Source organism: Labrus bergylta, chromosome 22 (genome assembly GCF_963930695.1).
Source record: "Labrus bergylta chromosome 22, fLabBer1.1, whole genome shotgun sequence".
NCBI lineage: Eukaryota > Metazoa > Chordata > Actinopteri > Labriformes > Labridae > Labrus > Labrus bergylta.
In genome coordinates this window covers 2,528,198-2,546,687 of record NC_089216.1, presented here as the reverse complement: position 1 = coordinate 2,546,687, position 18,490 = coordinate 2,528,198, and the positions used below count along the sequence as shown (strand labels likewise).

The 18,490-nt window shown below is 39.6% G+C and overlaps 1 protein-coding gene across 3 annotated transcripts in view; it reads right to left on the bottom strand.

The window, feature by feature from the left end:
• The window catches only part of dysf (dysferlin, limb girdle muscular dystrophy 2B (autosomal recessive)), a 65,425-nt gene that overhangs the window by 36,651 nt on the left and 10,284 nt on the right, over positions 1–18,490 (bottom strand). For 2 of the 3 annotated variants that reach the window (XM_029281045.2, XM_065950368.1), the window contains exons 4-39: positions 17,414–17,519; positions 16,849–16,972; positions 16,489–16,745; positions 15,928–16,056; positions 15,770–15,832; positions 15,579–15,629; positions 15,374–15,404; positions 15,114–15,229; positions 14,869–14,995; positions 14,685–14,788; positions 14,502–14,570; positions 14,373–14,416; positions 14,131–14,213; positions 12,913–12,945; positions 12,526–12,641; positions 11,894–12,007; positions 11,606–11,783; positions 11,188–11,312; positions 10,956–11,062; positions 10,557–10,752; positions 9,999–10,145; positions 9,629–9,760; positions 8,825–8,991; positions 8,435–8,549; positions 8,232–8,337; positions 7,985–8,127; positions 7,523–7,696; positions 6,852–6,936; positions 6,628–6,705; positions 3,116–3,297; positions 2,824–2,964; positions 2,631–2,660; positions 2,463–2,498; positions 2,237–2,278; positions 1,678–1,779; positions 1,213–1,374 (exon numbers count right to left, since the gene is read on the bottom strand). In XM_029281045.2, coding sequence (XP_029136878.2) covers positions 1,213–1,374; positions 1,678–1,779; positions 2,237–2,278; positions 2,463–2,498; positions 2,631–2,660; positions 2,824–2,964; positions 3,116–3,297; positions 6,628–6,705; positions 6,852–6,936; positions 7,523–7,696; positions 7,985–8,127; positions 8,232–8,337; positions 8,435–8,549; positions 8,825–8,991; positions 9,629–9,760; positions 9,999–10,145; positions 10,557–10,752; positions 10,956–11,062; positions 11,188–11,312; positions 11,606–11,783; positions 11,894–12,007; positions 12,526–12,641; positions 12,913–12,945; positions 14,131–14,213; positions 14,373–14,416; positions 14,502–14,570; positions 14,685–14,788; positions 14,869–14,995; positions 15,114–15,229; positions 15,374–15,404; positions 15,579–15,629; positions 15,770–15,832; positions 15,928–16,056; positions 16,489–16,745; positions 16,849–16,972; positions 17,414–17,519 — 4,015 coding nt within the window. The remainder of the gene's footprint in view (positions 1–1,212; positions 1,375–1,677; positions 1,780–2,236; positions 2,279–2,462; positions 2,499–2,630; positions 2,661–2,823; positions 2,965–3,115; positions 3,298–6,627; positions 6,706–6,851; positions 6,937–7,522; positions 7,697–7,984; positions 8,128–8,231; positions 8,338–8,434; positions 8,550–8,824; positions 8,992–9,628; positions 9,761–9,998; positions 10,146–10,556; positions 10,753–10,955; positions 11,063–11,187; positions 11,313–11,605; positions 11,784–11,893; positions 12,008–12,525; positions 12,642–12,912; positions 12,946–14,130; positions 14,214–14,372; positions 14,417–14,501; positions 14,571–14,684; positions 14,789–14,868; positions 14,996–15,113; positions 15,230–15,373; positions 15,405–15,578; positions 15,630–15,769; positions 15,833–15,927; positions 16,057–16,488; positions 16,746–16,848; positions 16,973–17,413; positions 17,520–18,490) is intronic. The other variant, XM_065950369.1, reaches the window with a different exon arrangement.

Here is an 18,490-nt window from a genome sequence, read left to right as displayed (position 1 = left end):
GCATTCATCTTAAGACCTTAATATTGTTAACATGAAATGCTTGGACTCAGTTCAGGGGGTTGGATTTTAAGGGAAAAACATGTGCACATTTCCAGAGTACAGAGGAGGCTGTCACACATTTGTGGTGGTCAACACGAAACCTTAATCTTGTTAACATTAAACCGCCGGAGTCAAAGCGAGGGGGAGGGGGGAAATATGTGGATATTTCCAAACTCCAGTTAAAGCTGTCATAATAAAACGGAGAGGTGATCAACCTCAGACCTTAATAGTGTTAACATTTAACTCTCTGAGCTGGCGTGCGGAAAAAAATGTCATATTTCCATATTATATATAAAACACAGAGAATGAATGTAAAGGAACTGATGTAGAGTTGGTTGAAATAGTAATGGTACAGTTTTGCATATGGAGAATAAATGACGACGCCATTCTTTTTTTAAACATTGTGGTTTGTGTTGATTATAAAAAATGACTGAAGTGGAGAAACTTTCTTCATTAAACCCAACATTGGTTTAATGAAGAAAGGTTCACTTCTATGTGAACCAGTTTGTTTGACCGCATCCATCGCTGCAACGCCTGTTGGTTTGACCCAATAACTGGTATCATATCTGGCAAACTGAGGGGCGTCCAAAATGGCCATGTGGGGGTGCCTTAAAACTGCCTACCTTCTCTGGTCCAAACAAATCCAGAGCACTCAGGACCAGAATCTAAAGTTAGAAGGAGGACATACTGGCTGCTGCATTGTTGTCAGAGAAGCCAGCACTTCAACATAGCATGTTTCCTTAATGATATAGTACGGTCATTTTATAATTTAATTCAGTATATATCTAACATATTGCTCCTTTCATTCATGATTTATATCTCCAATTTGCTTTTATCCAGGTTTAGTACTAAATGTTTACAGTGGAAGCCATGGTAGGAGTCCTCCGCCCTTCATCTTACCAATTGTAAACTGCAGAAAGTTTCTCTTTAAATGGAAAGACAAACTATTTCCACATTCAGACTCTCTGTTTTTAATCTAACGGAAGATTTCTCCTCGTTTAGAAGCAGAGAAGAAACAGTAGAGTCGATTATTGTGGTTATCCTGATGAAGATTAATGACGTGAACAAACCACATCCCAGCAGGACGCTCATTAGCCATGAAAGCATTGAGCCTCAGCACTGATTACATCTGTGTTATGTGTGTGTAATACAGTGTGTTTTCCGTGTTCTCACCACATCAAGGATGAGCTTATTCACATCAAAGTTGGGTTTCTTCTTCATGCTGCGGATGACGCAGCTCTGGATCATGATGCCTCCACACTCCACCTGCAGGCTGGGAGAGGTAATGCTGGACAGCTGGAAGCTTTTCAGGTTACGAACGCCCCACGCTAAGATCTGACACACGGGACAGAACAGAGGTGAGACTCCTTATTGTCAATCAGCCTATCTTGTGTGAGTATTGTATGCATGAAATTTGTTGGTCAATTTTAATTGTTGTGAATTACAGCTAACCACGGCCGGGATCCTTCACACAGGTTCAAGCTACAAATTAACTAAAAAGTGTTGCTACTAACAAAGTTGACAGATATAATGTCCATATATATGTGTGTGTGTGTGTGTGTGTGTGTGTGTGTGTGTGTATATATATATATATATATATATATATATATATATATATATATATAGAGAGAGGAATACCTCGATGGCGGTTCTTTGCAGAACAGGTTTGATTCCCTGAGGAACCACAAACACGTTGGCCTCTCTCTGAGGCGGGGGATGGGGAAGGTCCGACTCCTCCGGCTGCACAGGACAGTGATGGGTCAGTGACGGGATATCAACAGGACATAAACAAGAAAACACCAAAGAACAAGCCATGCTGTTTACTACTAGGCCAATTTAGTCTTTTTATTTAATGATGTAATTTTTTGTATGTTTAATGATGTTAAATCAAGTCAAGACAAATTCAGGTTTTTGATTAAAATCAGTCATTCAAAAAGTTATTTGCTGGTAGAATTTGTGTTGAAAGGCTGGAGAGGACATGTTTATTTGTCTGGTTTCATTCTGTTGTCTTCTGATTATTTATCTTTCAAACAGTAAATAACTTTTCAAAGAATGACTTACGGTAAGCAAGGACACGAGTGGTTAGAATAGGAAACATATATGAGGGCTGGTGTGTTACACATAACTAAATGAACAGGACAAGTTTGTTTTAGTATTTATATATGTTCTTTTGTTCAGGGCTTTGTTCACATTGTACCCATTGCTGCAGGTTTTCAGAGAGGAATCCTGGAAACATCAACTGAGGAAGCAACATTGAAGAGAGATAAAAGAGAACAGTTGCAACAAAACGTAAAAGCACATTCAAAGATATGGACATTAATTTGACACGTTTACACAATTTTTGTTTCATTTTGAAGCAAGATGCTTGGACTGAAAAATTTTGTTTCTTCAGAATTATTTATTATCCAATTTGTGGGCTTTACCTCGTCTAGAACATTGGTGGATGTCAGGATGTCTCCCTGTAGGTCAGAAACAGACAAGTCTAAACTTAAAGACTCAAAGTGTTTTGGACAGCAGGTTGAAGAGATAAAAATCCAGGAAAAAGGTTTAGGGTAAAAAAAAAAAAAATTTGAAAGAGATGAAAAACTAACCTCTTGTCCTGGAAGATGGTGAACTGCTGGCTGTAGATACCAAAATAATGACAGTACTTTATTGAATGAATGCGACATGCATTTTTCTTATTGATATATGAACAGTTGAAAAGGATAACAACAAAGAGAGAACAGAAATACAAGCAGAAGATTAAGAAAGTTTTGATGATGTTGGTAAGGGTTGACCTCTGACCTTTTCTCTGCGTATGAGCTCAAAGGCGGCCAGCAGCTCGCCAGCGTTCTTGTCCCCTAAACTAATTGGGAACCAAGCCAGACGAGGGGCAGATGTAAGGGAGGGCTGACACACACAGCGGCCCATGAACTCATCGGCATTCTGGACATGGAAACCACATAGATATATATTATTATATATACACAATAAAATATATAATGTTCATTTTCCCTGACACATGGGCCCAAACAAGGAAAAAATGTGAACTAACTGCTTGAAATTAATAAAAAATTCAGAGTTATCACACACTCACGTATGTGTCTGAGTCGTAAAGCTCCACTACAACGTTGGGTGGAGTTGCCATGGTGACCTCAGGGTCGCCAAAAATCTCCACCTCATAGAAGATGAGTGTCTGGTCCCAGGTGGGGTTTAGAGTGTTACGTACAGTCACTGTCTTCTGGGACTGATGCAGGAATGACACGATGGCGTAGGAGTCTGGAGAGAGAAAACAACCATACCTGAATGACCAGGAATATTTTCACACTTTATATCTACCATGGCTACTTACTTATTACATCTCTGGCACTTTGATTCTGGCCCTTTACCTTGTTATTAATTTCTACATTGAGTGTGATGTGGCTGTTTTTTTGTTTTTCTTTCTAGGGACTATTTGTAGATGTGAAAAAGGCATAATGTAACGTCTTCTTAGTGTGTGTGTTTGTGTGTTCTTATATTTCTTTCTTTCTAGGGACAGTTGCTAATTTCAGAAAAGAAAATGGAGGACATTGGCTGGTCATAAATATTCTTTTGTTTACTGTAAAATCTCGTAAAATTGTAAAATGTTGTTCTCTTTGGTTTTAGCCAATGTTAACACAGAAACTTCAAACATTGATGATGTGAAAGTGTTTACTTTCTTTTGTTGTATATAGTCTGTATGAAGATCCTCACAAGTACAACAGAATAAACGTTATATGTATGCCCAAACTATCCCAGCAGCATCCAAAACAGTGACATCAGTAACTTGGGAATGCCGCGCTAAAGACTGAGAGCTGGGAACACTGTTCGGAGAAGTTTGTTATTCCAGGTCACAACCACTCTCCTCCATGTTAACACAAACACACACAGCTCACAGTTTGGACACATGCATAAAGACACACATAAATGTACAGTTACACACACACACACACACACACACACACACACACACACACACACACACACACACACAAAGTGAATAGTTTGTTATTTCAGGCCGAGTAAAGAGTCTCTGTGGAGCCGTTAGCAAAAGAGTAAACAGAAGCTAAGTTGCATTTTCCCACCAGCCTTCAATTAACCTTGGGACTGACACACAAACACACAAAAATACTGTACACACACACACACACACATAATCTTCAGACACACCACCTATTGTGACCCATTCAATTATCGTCTATTCCCAGCAGCCCATTAGCTCATATAAACAGCAATACAAACAGCCCAGGGGGTTATGTAAGTTTCTGTGTGTGTGTGTATGAGTAGCCGTAGTTTGGACCCCAGCAGGAGCCACAAAGTACATAAACACAATGAAGACTAAGAAAAGAACGGTGAAGAGATGGCAAAAGATGGAGAGAGAGAGAGAGAGAGAGAGAGAGAGAGAGAGAGAAAGATAGGTGATAGAAATGCCATTGAGGAAAGAAGGAAGAGATGGAAGGAAGAAGTATCTGAATGTGGGAACATGAATCATCGCCAAAATATTTCCAAAAATAGGCAAATGGAAAAAAAACAGGCAAGAAAATGCGATGACAAACAAATATGAGGGCTTGTGCACAACAGAAATGTCATTTAAATGGAATGCAAGTGATCAGGCTTGGAAATGACAGCCAAGAAACCAATCAGTGCTGTTTTTGCTATCTGACTTTTGTCCTACCATTTTTTGTGGCCAAAAGGTAACTAATAATAGATAAATAAAGTTCTGTCAATTATTATGTCTAAGTTTAAGCCTCTCAAAAAATGACTATGAATAGAGAAAAATCCACATTTAACAAACAAGTCTTACTAAGCATCCAAAAATTGACAGTATTTGACAGTTTTTTGTTTTCTGAATGAAGCTAATTTGTTACACTTTTAAAGCACATTATCGCAGCAACAGCATTTTAGCAACTGATGCTAGGAGAAGCTCTCACTCTTACATTTCGTGCCTTCAAATATATGGTGTTTCCAGTGTTTTGTTAATAACGAATCCATAGCCACGTAAGTTGAAGAAAACCTACAATAGTTTGCTAAGGTCGTCTTATATAGCATAGGTCATGAATGTGATTTTCTTTGGATGTTATGTTTAAGAGGATTTTCTTAGTAATGTCATATGTCAAAGAAAATGTTGAATTCACCAATGGCCTCATCCAAACCCTATGGAATTCTGCATTAGCCTTCATCCCCTAGCTAGCTGAATTAAATGTTAGCCTTTGTGGCTCAACAATGCTGAGAATTAAATTAATTTATGGAATCATGCTGCTGTGAACAAGTAGCAGTGTTTTCATGAGATATACGTCTTTAATATCAAGCACACTGTGCACATGATTTCTCATATCAAAACCAGAAGCCAACACGTTTATTTTAAGGCAGTAACATTTGTGTTAACCATCACTGACACACAAACACACAAAAAAATAGGTTGACAAGTTGACACATAAAGTGTCTTGAGATAACATTTGTTATGACCTGGCACTATACTTAACAATATTGATTGATTAATTGACGTGGAAGTAAACAAATTTCAGAGCAAGGAAAGAAAAGCAGCAGGTCCGATAAACATGGAGAGACGAGGGAAAAGGAAGAGAAAGAGAAAAAGAAAGACGGAAGTCTTTGATACTTTATTCAGTCTTTAATCATGACTGACCAGACACCATTAGACACCGGATTAACACACAACTCAAGCCCATCCATCAACTCTATTCATCCATTACACTGTGTATGTATGTGTGTGTGCGTTTCCTCCAAACCCCCTCTTTGACCAGCCTTTCTCTGTCATCTATCATTCCTCTCTTCCTCTGTCTATTCATCCTTCTGTTTTTTAAAGCTTCGTCTCTGTTTTCACATCTGAGTCTGCGGTTGGTTTCTGATTAACGCACACACAGAAGCTGTAGTTTCCATGACCTTCTTCAAATAAAAGAAAAACATTTTCTTTTTTTTCCCCTCTGTTTCTGTGTCAACCTTTATTTTTATAACCTTACTTTCCCCTGTTCTGTCCCTCAGTCTTTCACTTTGCTAGGGAGAGCAGTACCACCAAGGCCCATTCATAATTTCATCTTTTTTAATACAAGCGCATATTAGTGATTCAAATCTTGCTCTTTGTCTCTGTTACTTAAAATAAAAGAAGTAAAACACAGCTTGGTTTAAAGCAACAATATGTATAAATTCTGTTTGGTGGGCTTTGAACTGAAGATCTCTGAGTGCAACAACACTGTTGTAAACTCATATTGCTGTCACGCCTCCCCCACTTAGAAAACGAGTTAACATTTGTTAGCATTCAGAGAGTGGTGAAGCCCGCAAAGGTTCAGTAATGTTACTGGATTTTGAGCAAATATGACTCTGCTAGTATCTTCAGACTGTTGTTTGCATATAGAGTATGTGTATGTGTGTTACTCTGTTAGCATAATGTCAATAGACCATGGCTAATTGGCTACATTAGAGAGGGTGATTTATTTTATGCTAGCTGAAATAGGTTTGTAAGATTCCAAACCTTTAACTTTAAGATCGACAAGGACAGAGACAACTTTTGTTACAAGATGGATTTATTACTACTTAAGGTAATATTTTGGTGACGAAAATGTCTCTGAACAATACCTGAGAAGCTGTCTTTGTCCATGGCTATCAGGTCTCTGGCTTGGTAGAGGTAGCACCGCAGGTGGTAGCGGGTGCCACCTAGACACAAATACATACACACAAGAACATGTAATTAAATAGATAATAAAAAGAGAAAGGGTTAGAAATAATGACAAAGAAGTGCAACTCTGATGAGAGGGGGAGGGGAAGGGGGAGAGGGAAGGAATACATATTGTGTATCTTACGGTCAAAGAAACAAGAAATAGTCGGTCTGTTGACCCCGAACGTGGTTGTTACCGACTTGTCATCATTTTTGTCCTCTATGCTGCTCTGTGGACGGGAAGGGCAGATTGAGATCTCATTTAGAAAGACAGGAACAGGCAAACATGAGTTGAAAACCACAGGAGTACATTGCCGTACAGCATGGGGCCTTCAAAGTAAAAGACTGGACTTAATCTCAAGGTTTTAAAAAGTCTGAACGTACATGACAAAGAGTTTTTCATATTTTGGCCTCCATAGTTCTGATGAATTCTTCGGCACATACAAGTATATTTTAGATGAAAAAGTGTGTTTTTACTTTGGGCTTTTTACTTTTGTGTCTCCTTCCTGATTAAACATGACAATGACCCCTTATACACAGAGCTAGATCCATGAAGAAACGTTTTTTTCAGTTAATTGCGGAAGAGTCCGACCTGCTCAGAGCAGATCCAACACTTCAACAATTCAAATGTAAACTAGGCGTTACTATCAAAATTCAGGTTGTGCAGGTGTCCACATACTTTTGGCCATGTAGTATATCTCAAATGTCATAATCAGATGCCATAATGCCATAATTGTATTTTTTATCAGTGTATACTGACGAATGTGACGATAAATAAAACATATCAAAGACTTAGAGTCTGTTTCTTTCCTGTACCAGAGAACACTCCAGAGCAAAGATGGCCGCCGGTCCAGTCTTCTCCAGCGGCTCCATGCGGTACCTCCACCTGCGCCTCCTGAAGCTGTCCGTCTTCCTCGGCTTCAGGTGGAACTTCCAGCCAAACAGGGAGGCGTACTCCCAGCCCTCCCGCTCTGTGTCGTCTGGACGTTGCTGTTAGAGCACACACACACAAACACACACACAAACCATCTTAACCTCTGGGAGTTTCAGAGTTTCTGTGAATCATTTGTGCAACTATGTCACCATCTAGAGGCTTGTCGAGGAAACTTCAAGTGATGTCATTAGAGGATGAGCCTTCAGTTACTGGAGGGATGTTCAGGTCAAAAGCACTACATTTTAATACAATTAATACACAAGAGCACAAGAAACGGTGGTAAAAACAACTTTTAACTGATGAAAAGTATTCATTTTGAAATGTGTCTCTATCTTTGTTTCTACCTTTCTGAGTGCCTCCATCTTTTGCTGGTCCCGCCTTCTCAGTCGCATCCATCTTCTCCTCCGATTGGTGTGGTACATCTTCTCAGCTGTCACCCATGACTTGGGTCGGCGGTCTGGAGGGATGGTTATGCCATATTCCCAACCTGGAAACACACATACACAGTAACAGAATTGGAAATATAGATACTGGATATCATTTAGTTCCAACTGGAAGGTTTAGTTTTTTCTTGCGTTAGTGTGTATTCACCCTGTTCATCTACAGCCCTGTTGAGATCTTCACTCCACTCAACCTCCTCCCAAACCCAACCTGGAGGACACTCCACCTCATCTTTAGGCACCGCCTTCTCTCCATTCTGACACACATACAGTTTATGGATTAACAGACATAGGAGAAGTCACAAAAATGTAGAAACACCAACACAAACGAGTACAATATTTACATATACGTACCACATCAGTGTAGCCCTCCGGCATGCCGATCCACTGTCCACCTGGAAGTCTCATCTGGTTTTCAAACACTTCCTCTGTGAAGGTCATGTGACCAGCGTCCACATCAAACAGCAGTCTGAGGGACACAAACAGCACATGTCAATACACACAACCACACAAAATTATATTGGATAACTTGTTGACTTTGCCCATGAGTTCATTTGAAAACAATGTTCTTATTTGCCAGTAAGTAGTAAAAGTATCTTTAGGATTTTTCAATTGTTTAGGATAAAATTTCAACCAAATGGGCCAGTGCGCCACTTCATATCAGCACTTATCAAAGTCTGTATTTCAAAAAAGTGAGATATGGAATTATAAGAATAATGACAGGGTTAATGATTGCACACTTACGTCTTCTCAGGGCTAATGAACCAGTCCCCGGCCCAGGTCCAACCAGGTGAGGGTTTGAAGCTCTCTTTGGGCAATTTGACTCTTCCAGTGATATCACTAAACTTCGGGTAGGTCAGACCTGTAGTTCCCCAGCTGCCCACCAGGGCAAGTCGGGTCTGGTTCTCATACTACACAGAGAGATGTAGAGATAGTTTTAATCATTTGATGACACTTTAAGAACAGAAGGTTTTGTTGCCCCCTAGTGTAGAATCATAAAGGTGTCATGCAAAGGATATAGGAATACGTGCAAAATCTGCAAAGTTCTAATAATTGAGATCCTACAAGTTATAATAGGATAAGGAAAATTAGCATGACCAAAGTTTACTTAAAACACCTCCGCTATCGGTTGTATATAGTTAACTGCAAGTTTATGTTTTGTTGCGTAAAAATGTATTATTTATGTGTAGTCCTTTAAGCTTGTTGGGGTCAACATACTAAAGAAACAAAGCCTTAAAACACAGGCAAGAAAAGAGCCTAACAAATTGGTAACAAACTACATAATTATGACTTGTAGAGTTTATTAAAGTTAATTTCTTGCAAAATAAGTTAAGCTTTTATCTTTTGAATGTAACCATATAGTTTAAAAAATGTGGAAAAACTCTCACCATAATTTTCTGTTCAGTATCTGTGTATCAGTAGCTGGGGAAACACTACAATTTTACTTTACACTCACAAAGAAGGGGCGGGGCTTATCAAACAGTTGTAAGATTGAGTTTATGTGGCACTTTGGATTTATCGACACAGCAGTAAGATTTTACTTCTTACCGTTTCAGCAAACACCGACAGCTTTCCTTCAGCGTATTGGTTGAAATGTTTGGCATCAGCAGCCAATCCAAACCAGACTTTAACCCTCAGTTGACCAGGAAGTTTGGCTTCTCCACCGCTGCTCTGTGGATACTGCCAAACACATAAAAGCAGGGCAGTGGGAACTTTATTTTAGATTACATTATGTATTTTACCGAATGTGTGTGTGTGGTCTGTTTGTCTAGGTATCCTTTTTGGGACACATGATTACATATAGTTCATTGGGAACCGCTTTAAGTCAGTGATAAAGGAGTCCCCAGAAGTCCCCAGAAAATGAATGAAAGTGAATGTAATGTCCCCAGAAGTAACCTAAACACGTTTGTGTGTTTACCTTGAGAAAGACGGTCTGCAGCTGTCCGCAGTGTTTCCCACAGTGCTCCTGGGAGAAGATTACAGTGTGTGCTGGGATGCGGTGATACGCCACCCTGCGGTCGCCCTGTAGCATCCATATCACTATGTCTGGAAGACTGTTCTGGGGCTGGGATGAGAAACATAAAAAACAGAGAAAAATAAAAAGATATAGAGAGAGAGAGAGAGAGAGAGAGAGAGAGAGAGAGAGAGAGAGAGAGACAAGGTACTAACTCAACTCTATCTATTAAAAATCTTGCAGCAGAAAAGTGCTTAACATGGGAGGAAAGAAAAAATTATTAATCTGACAAAAATGATCACCAACATTTTTGTTCCTTTCAATATTTCAGAAAATAAGTTAGAAATATAAAATACAATTAACAAAAAAGTGTTAAATATTTTTTGTTTGTGTCCGAGTACTTATTCCAATTGCAAATGGAAAATTCTCATGAATAGTCATCCCAAAGATAAGTCCATGAAGTCTACAACATTCCTTAAAACGTTATTAACCACTCTTCAATGATTATCATAAATAATCCACCTCCTCTGCCATGTTCCTCAGCCTGCTGGCCCAGTCCTCTGCCTGCTCCAGCACTGTTGAGAGTTCGGTGGCAGGTCCGTGCTTTAGAGCCAGCGCCCCCGCGACTATCTGCTGCAGGTGGAGAGTACGGATGTGCCTCAAAGAGCGATCCAGAGGGGTCGCACATTGCCACTGGTCAAGGGAGGGCAGCTCTTCACTGGACAAAGAGAGAGAGACAGACAAAGACAGGAAGTAACAGAAGTGTTGCATCTATTTGCAGTGTGATTTTATAGGGAAGAACGCAACAGTACTTTAACAGCGTTGGACATTATAAAAAGCAACACAGTTAAAAAGTTTAATGATCATTACCAGTTAAACCCAAAGCACAGTGGTCTTCGTTGGAAAGTAGACAGTGTTTACCTGCAGTCTATGATGATCTGATCCAACATCTCAACCACTCGGAGCTCCACCTCCTCCAGGTCACTGCCTGCCTTCACTTCCAGGTTCACCCGCTGCAGGTTTGCCTCCTAAACAAACACAAACACATGTTTGGATGTTTACTGCTCTATGTGCATTTTAAGAAAATAATTAATTAAATAAAAAGTTTTCTCAATTTGATGTCCCATCACACGAGAATAAATGCAACACCCACCAGTCTGTCTATGACAGCAAGAAGCCTGTTGAGAGCCTCAATTCTTGGTTGGATATCTTCCCACTCTGAAGACAGAACCACCACTGGCTTGATGTTTCCCCAGGGAAGGTAGTAGTAGTGGCATCCTAGAACACAAACATGATACTGTTTGACAAAACACCATGTTCATCGAAACTATAAATGAAAAAATACATTTACAACTAAACCAGAAGAACAGATAACTAATTAGACTAATTACTAGAAAATTAAACAACAGTAAAACATTTATGGAGTGAGACCTTCTGAACCAGTGATAAATAGGCAACTTTTATTGCAAACCTAGTTTAGCTGTTTACTTTTCAGCTACACCCATGTCAGGCTTGTATGTCTATTTGAATGTCTTTTGACACTGCACAAAATACAGACGATTTTGACCTACCGTCAAAAACGGCTCTGCTGAACTGGGTGGTGGAGGCCAGAGGGAGGCAGGTGTAGTCAAATTTGTTGCCGTAGTTACCAATGCTGACCTCAAACTGAATTGCATCATCGACGTCCTGGAGGAGAGTGGCTGAATAAAAAGCCACAAAGAGAGAGAACTTCCTCTTCCTGAGAAATTTCTGTTAGAAACACAAGGGAAGGATGGGTAGGAGAATGGCGATACCTCGTGACAGTTTTTCAAGTGTTATGACTGATAAATGTTTATAAAATGTCTTTTATTCCTCCTTACCTCGACCACCAGCAGGTCATCTGATGAAATATCTCCAGTTCTCTGCTCTGGCTTGTCAGCCAGCTTTGTTGTAAGTTCCATTAAAACTCGACCTCGGTATGCCACACCCTCTCCCTGACACAAAAAGGGTAAAGCATTCATTAAAATGTCAATGCCTTATTATCAAAATTATGTACAAACATTCATGCTATGAAATACCAAAATGCTTTATAAATCGTATCTTCTAGTTGAATATTGGAATGAAACCTGGAGATCTTGTAAGCACAAAACAGGGAATTTGCGCATTTCTTAAAGGGAGATGGGAATTTAAGAAGGTTTTTCATTACAAAGTTGAAAGTGGTCAGGACACGTTTTATTAGAGACATTTTCAACATTAACTCAGATTAATTTTAAAGGACGTTAGAACAAAAAAGCTAAACAATTAAGTGAAATTTGTATTTTGTATTATGATAATCTTTATGCTTTTCTGTGTCTCCAGTGATCATAAAATGGGAGTCAATGGATCTATATATAAAGAACTTACCACTCAAGATCTAGGTCTAGTCTCTTGCTGGTTTCTCCAAAGTTATTCATTCCAGCTTTGATTTGATAAGATGACTTTATTTTTAAGTGAAAAATAAATGTATAATTACTTTTCCAAGGTTTAGTGATTCGTGTGGATCGCTGAAGGCTGTGAACTCTCTGGGACTTCCGTACAGGTTGACAAAACATGGACCAAATGTTGGCAGGAAACCAAGACTGTCGTCAACTGGAATGACACAAAATGATCAACAGATTTAAAATGGGGAATGGTGTGAAATGAAGAAAATTATGAAGAGAATGATTGTCTTATTGAGGAAATGCTGAAAATGATATGCACTTGACAATAACTGATTTCAGAGAGTTTCAGAATTAAAAAAAGATAGGAAAAGTTATGAGTTGAAAGAGGGGAAAATGTACATCACAAAATATATTAAGTGAAACTGTGGTGATGACAACTGATCTGTTTCAGACAAAGAAAAAGAGGATGATGGACGTACTGCCAGAGTGGACGGTCCGTTGAGACAAGTCATCTGAATGCATAGAAAGGAAGGATGGTTCAGAATCACAGATAGATGATGTTCAGTGTTAAAGAGGAAACACCACTCAAACCCAAACAAATGCATTGGAAGACAAACTCAAGAGAATGCTGAATCCAAATGCCTATACTTTCCCTGGTCATTCATATTCATTGGAAGTCTTGAAAAATGTGAAAACTCAATAAAGAATCATCTGACTTATTTGCAAGTAAGTCACTTGAAACAAGATACTCCCCGTGAAGTGAGTGAAATTGTTAAATCTTTCCACCATGGAAGGGCAATAAACGCCACCATCCCGTCCCACTCACTTTAAGTGAGGTCTCCTTATTTTATCCTGCTGCGTTTATACATCAGCTCGGACTTCATATGTAAAAAAAATACTAGGGGGCTGGCTGGAGAAAGTCAGAATAAAGTCAGAGTGAATAATTTGATCCCCCAAAAACTTCAGGAGTTTTGTGCAGGTGTGAACAAGGTTTTAGTCTTAAGTAAACCCATCAGTGAATCCATCAGTAACTGTTTACATTATTAAAAGAATTACTTTTATTAATGATCAACAGAGAAAGAGGTGTAGAACTCATGCAGGTCTTCTTGCCTTGGGCGACGTGACTGTGAGGCACTCCAAGGACGGAAAAACCAAGCATGGAATGTGTTCAAAGGACAATCATTTGAGTGGATGGTTAGTTAGTCCTCATGCATCTTAATGCAAAATACTCCATGCTTTGTTATAGTCACGTACTACAGTTACAGGTGGTCCAAAACTTGATTTATTTGATCAAAACTGAAGATTAATTATTACAATAAACTACAGGGCAAACCCTGAAATTCCAAATGGACGCTCTTACGACGCTTCTTATGAATGTGTGGAATATATTATTTAATCTTTAAAAACAATGATTAAAAATATGGAATTAGTGATCTTGGTAAAACTGGACGATCTGTATACCAGTTCAGTCACCAGTTATTCGGAAATCTGCAGAATTGAACCACTGGCCAACTCGACTTAAAAGTTTCTCATCCTTGGATCTTACGATGACTGAGCCAAACCAGACAAGTTAAGTAGCAAAAGACAACGCCAGGGCATTTCAGCCTAAAACATTCCAAACCAGACTGGCAGGGTCCAGTCCAGCATAGACCAGTTTTAGACTTGACTTACTTGACTTCCTTTAGATGCTTACTCACCATCAATCTCTCCACCAGGAGCCGAAATCTTAGACATGCAGAGATGGGTGGAGCCGATGACATCATTGTGACTGGCTCTGTCCCTGGAAGGAGATAAAGAAGAATCCGAAGCTCTGACACAAGCTTTTATAAAAAAAAAAACCTGCCAAGATATTCTCAAACATACTCAAAATTCCTCCTATTATGAAGACATCAATCAAAAAGAAACAATAAATAATGTCTATATATCATTTGGGATTCACCAGTCGAGAATTCTGATCCTCATCTTCTCACACATGGAGGGAAACTAGGAAAGAAAAAACAAGAACATATTAAATTGCAATTCTGCTTAGCTCATGTATCTTGGTAGCATAATCATTTGGGTTTCTCACCCTAATAGGCATAGTGAGACTCTGGTTCCATTGTGGATTGGCGTTCTTCTCCAGAATCTTAGTGCAGATCTTAAACAGAAGGAAATCCAAAACACCTTTAACGACTGGATTCTGAATGTAATGCTGGGAATTAAGCTTTTGTATATATTGGATGTCTTTGACAATTGTTAAAGGATGTCATACCGTTTTTCCAGCAAAGTGGATTTCCACCAGAGGATCAACAAGGTTCTTCCTGTTGCTGTCAAACCCAAAAACCTGCCTCATCCCATCCATGAAGGCATCGTCCACTGCAGAAAGTAGAGCAGAAATATATTGTAAATCTAAATTTCTAACTTAGATGACTGAGTAATAAATAACGCAGGCTAACTTTGTGGCAGGTCTTCAGCTCGGAAGATCCTCAGGGTGAAGGTGGCTCCTCTCAGAGACAGACCGGCTGGTCTCAGCAGGTTTCCTTCAATATCTTCTTTGTCCTCCACACACTCACGTCTATCAGCCTGTTGGATACAGAGATGCAAATTTCCACAAATTTTCCACAACTTTACATAGCTTTAGTACATAACAACAATTGGACAATTATTAGTTATTTTGTTTCAAACCATTCATGTCACTCACCGGGGGCTCGTCTCCAGCGGCCAACACCAACAAGCTGACCTTCAGGTAACCTTTGACTCCAGCAGAGAGGTCGTCAGGATCACACAGCAGCAGCCATTTCCTCAAGAAGCAGTGTCCTTAAGAGAGAGAGAGGTGGGTTTATTCTTAGAAACTTAGAATTGACTCAATATATACAATGGTTAATGTTATAACACAAACTAAGAAGGTAAAATACCCTAAAAATGAATGTGTAGTTTTGGTCGGCATATACGTATACTCACTGTGCTCATTGTAGACAGTGCCGACATCTAACTGTAGGAACAAAATAACTACAGTTTAGATGTTTTTGCATTTGCCTTCTGTTTTTCTAAGCTGAATTTGCCAAACTAAAAAAGAAACACCATCACAGAGCAAACCCTCCATCAGATATATTTTTCATTCCAATGTCATTTGAAACAGTCAAAAGTTGGAAAGGTGAAAGTTTACCTTGAATTCACCAATCACAGCATCAGTTCGGAGTGAGCGAGAGTCACATACCTGGTGGTTAAAAAAAAAAAACTTTATCTAGATGAAAAGGGTTCAAGATTTTCAGTGGTCCAGTCCAAAATACAATATGGCAGTTCTGAATCCATCCTCCTCTAAAAGGAATACACATTTTAGAGCAAAGATGTACTCACGGTGATAAAGATGGGCTCATCAAACAGATCTGTCGGAGTCTCAAAGAAGTTCATAAAGAACGTCTGTGAAGAGGAAAACACTTAAATGACTGAGAAAGGGATGCAATGTTTGAATAAGAGGTTGACAGTATTTGTAACTTTTTTAAATTCCTGGTTACCTCATCAAAAATCGGGTTGTTGCCTTTTCTAATGCGGGTCCTCTTGGTTTGCCCGGCAACCATGACATTGACAACAGGCTTGATGTTGATGCCCGGCAACTGTCGGCCTTCGATGATCCGCACACGAACCTGAAAATAAAAATAAGGACAATAATAATTAAATGAACTAAAAGCAGTTTCCTTCTGCTGCTTAATATTCACTGGTCTAGACCTACAAATTTGTCCAACACCAGCAATTAAAGCCAGCCAAAACAATTTGCAACCAGATGAGGTGCTGCTTTTCAACTGGCAAAGCAGGCAGGTGCTTGGAGCCTCAGGCCAGTAGGGGGCCCCAGAGAGCCAACAATCTTTAAACCACAGCAGCGGCTCAAAATGTACAATGTTTGCAATGACTGTAGAAACGTTCCTAAGGGGCCCCATCTGACAGCATCACTCTGGTTGCACTAGCCAGCTTCTCTTGCAATATTGCTGTGCAAAAAGATTGTCAATGGAAGTAACTGAAGGAAAATTAAGACTAATTATATGACTATGTATAGCAGAGATGAACCTGGTGGTACAAACCTGTAAGTCTTGTGGTTTGTTGGGCAGTGGTTTGGACTGACGGCTTCCTCCTCTCCTCCTCTTCCGCAGACCTCCATGGGTGTTGTAGGACGGTGGTGAGCGTTTTGGTATCTGGGCAGCGGGGGACTCGTGGCCTGAAGGCCCCTGAGGGCCGACAATAATCATGGATCGTCCGTCGTCCTGACCTTGGTCCTCAGGCGGCTCCACCATTATCATACTCTCCGTGTCCTCCTCGCCCAAAGTGTCCAGAGAAATCACTACAGAGACAGACAAGGGGAAGAACAAAAATTAAATGTGACATTTTTTGACATGATTGGCCATGGATTCCCTTAATGTCCAAAAGGTTATAATTTTTCTTACTTGTGACGGTGTCTAGCTCCACATTGGGGTTGTTATGTGAAAAGCTCTCAGGCTGGTGAGGAGGCTGGAAGATTGGAGCCAATCCTGGAGGAGGAATGTAGGACACCTGCAGGGTCAGCGTGGCCTGGGGGAAGAAGAAGGCATACAGATAATTACAGTATGATATAAGTGGACCTCGACTTCTATGGAACAATTATTTGGTTTCATAAAGGAATGTAAGGGATGAGACTATTGGGCTTGGGTTTGAAAAGAGTGATGAATGAAACCATAACTTGAAAAGCTCAAACTGTTGTTGAATGACATACAATTGTCGACACTATTTTTGCAATAATATGAAATTGCGTCACACTTGAAATGAAAAAAAGAGACAGATAGAGGTATGGTTGTTTTTCTGACTAAGGGATGTCTTTCTTTATTTTAAGATCCAGACAGGAAGCTCAGAGTGATTTACGATTCGTCACTGTTCCATGATACAATGAGACTGTAAATAAATCTGGATGTGCTTTACAGTGTGTGTGTGTGTGTGTGTGTGTGTGTGTGTGTGTGTGTGTGTGTGTGTGCCTACCCCTGTGTTGTTTCTTTTGGTGTCCAGCAGTGAGATGGTGAAGGAGGCGGCCAGGTTTGGAGAGTTGAGCACATCCCTGAGGGCCAGCCGGCTTTCCCCCAGAAACCTTAAACCGACAAACACACAATTAAAATGTCTTCAACTGTGGTATGTAATACACAACTAGCCTTACATTGACCTAAACTATTTCAATGCTAAAAAGTGAGTATGCACAGGTTGGATAAAATAATTCAATCTAGCTCAAATTTTATGAGACTGTGATTGTGAAGTATAGATTCGGCCAAGTGCAGAAAAACTGTTAAATAACCTTTATTTATAATGAATTTTCCTAATTCTAAATTTCAAAGTGCTTCTGAAAAGCAGCAAATAAAACCAACAACTGTGTGTATTAGGCTGACTTGTATGGCAAATAACCAAATGAGCAACAGGCTTAAGAAATAATTGAGGTAAAAACAATCAGAAGCAGCTTTTTAAAGTCTTTCTGTGATTGCTTTACTTGTGCTACGTCAAAGTGAATTTTCTGCAACTAGATTGTCCAGAGTTCCCACTCGGTTCTGAATGTAGCACAAGCGGTTGATGAATGGACTAGTAAATCAAACAACATATCAGCCTGTGAATGGGTGGAAACAGGAGTGAATAAATACCCAATGATCACAATGAGAGGATGATCTGATTCCTTCATGGCTGGCCCTCCCCCCTCTGAATGAAATCCATAACACTTGACATCTTGAAGAAGTGGATCAGTCCAAAAATAACCATCTGAAGGGGTGTTTTCAATAAACAAACAAGTCTGGACCATGACCCACACCCTGACCATTCCCTGCATGAGTTTTGTCCAGTTCATCTACCACACTTGATTGATCTGTGTTCATTTTGCTTCTGATATGTCTTGTAGGATATGGCAAATACAAGAAAGTGATGTTTAAAAGGTTAATAAGTTGATTGTCATTAGAGTTGGCATCTACAGAAAAGGGCATTGGACATCCGATAACATCTTTGACAAAGTACCATACCATTCAGGCAGAGGCTATTCTAAAATAATCTCATTATACCATTAATAGAATAACACAAGTAATT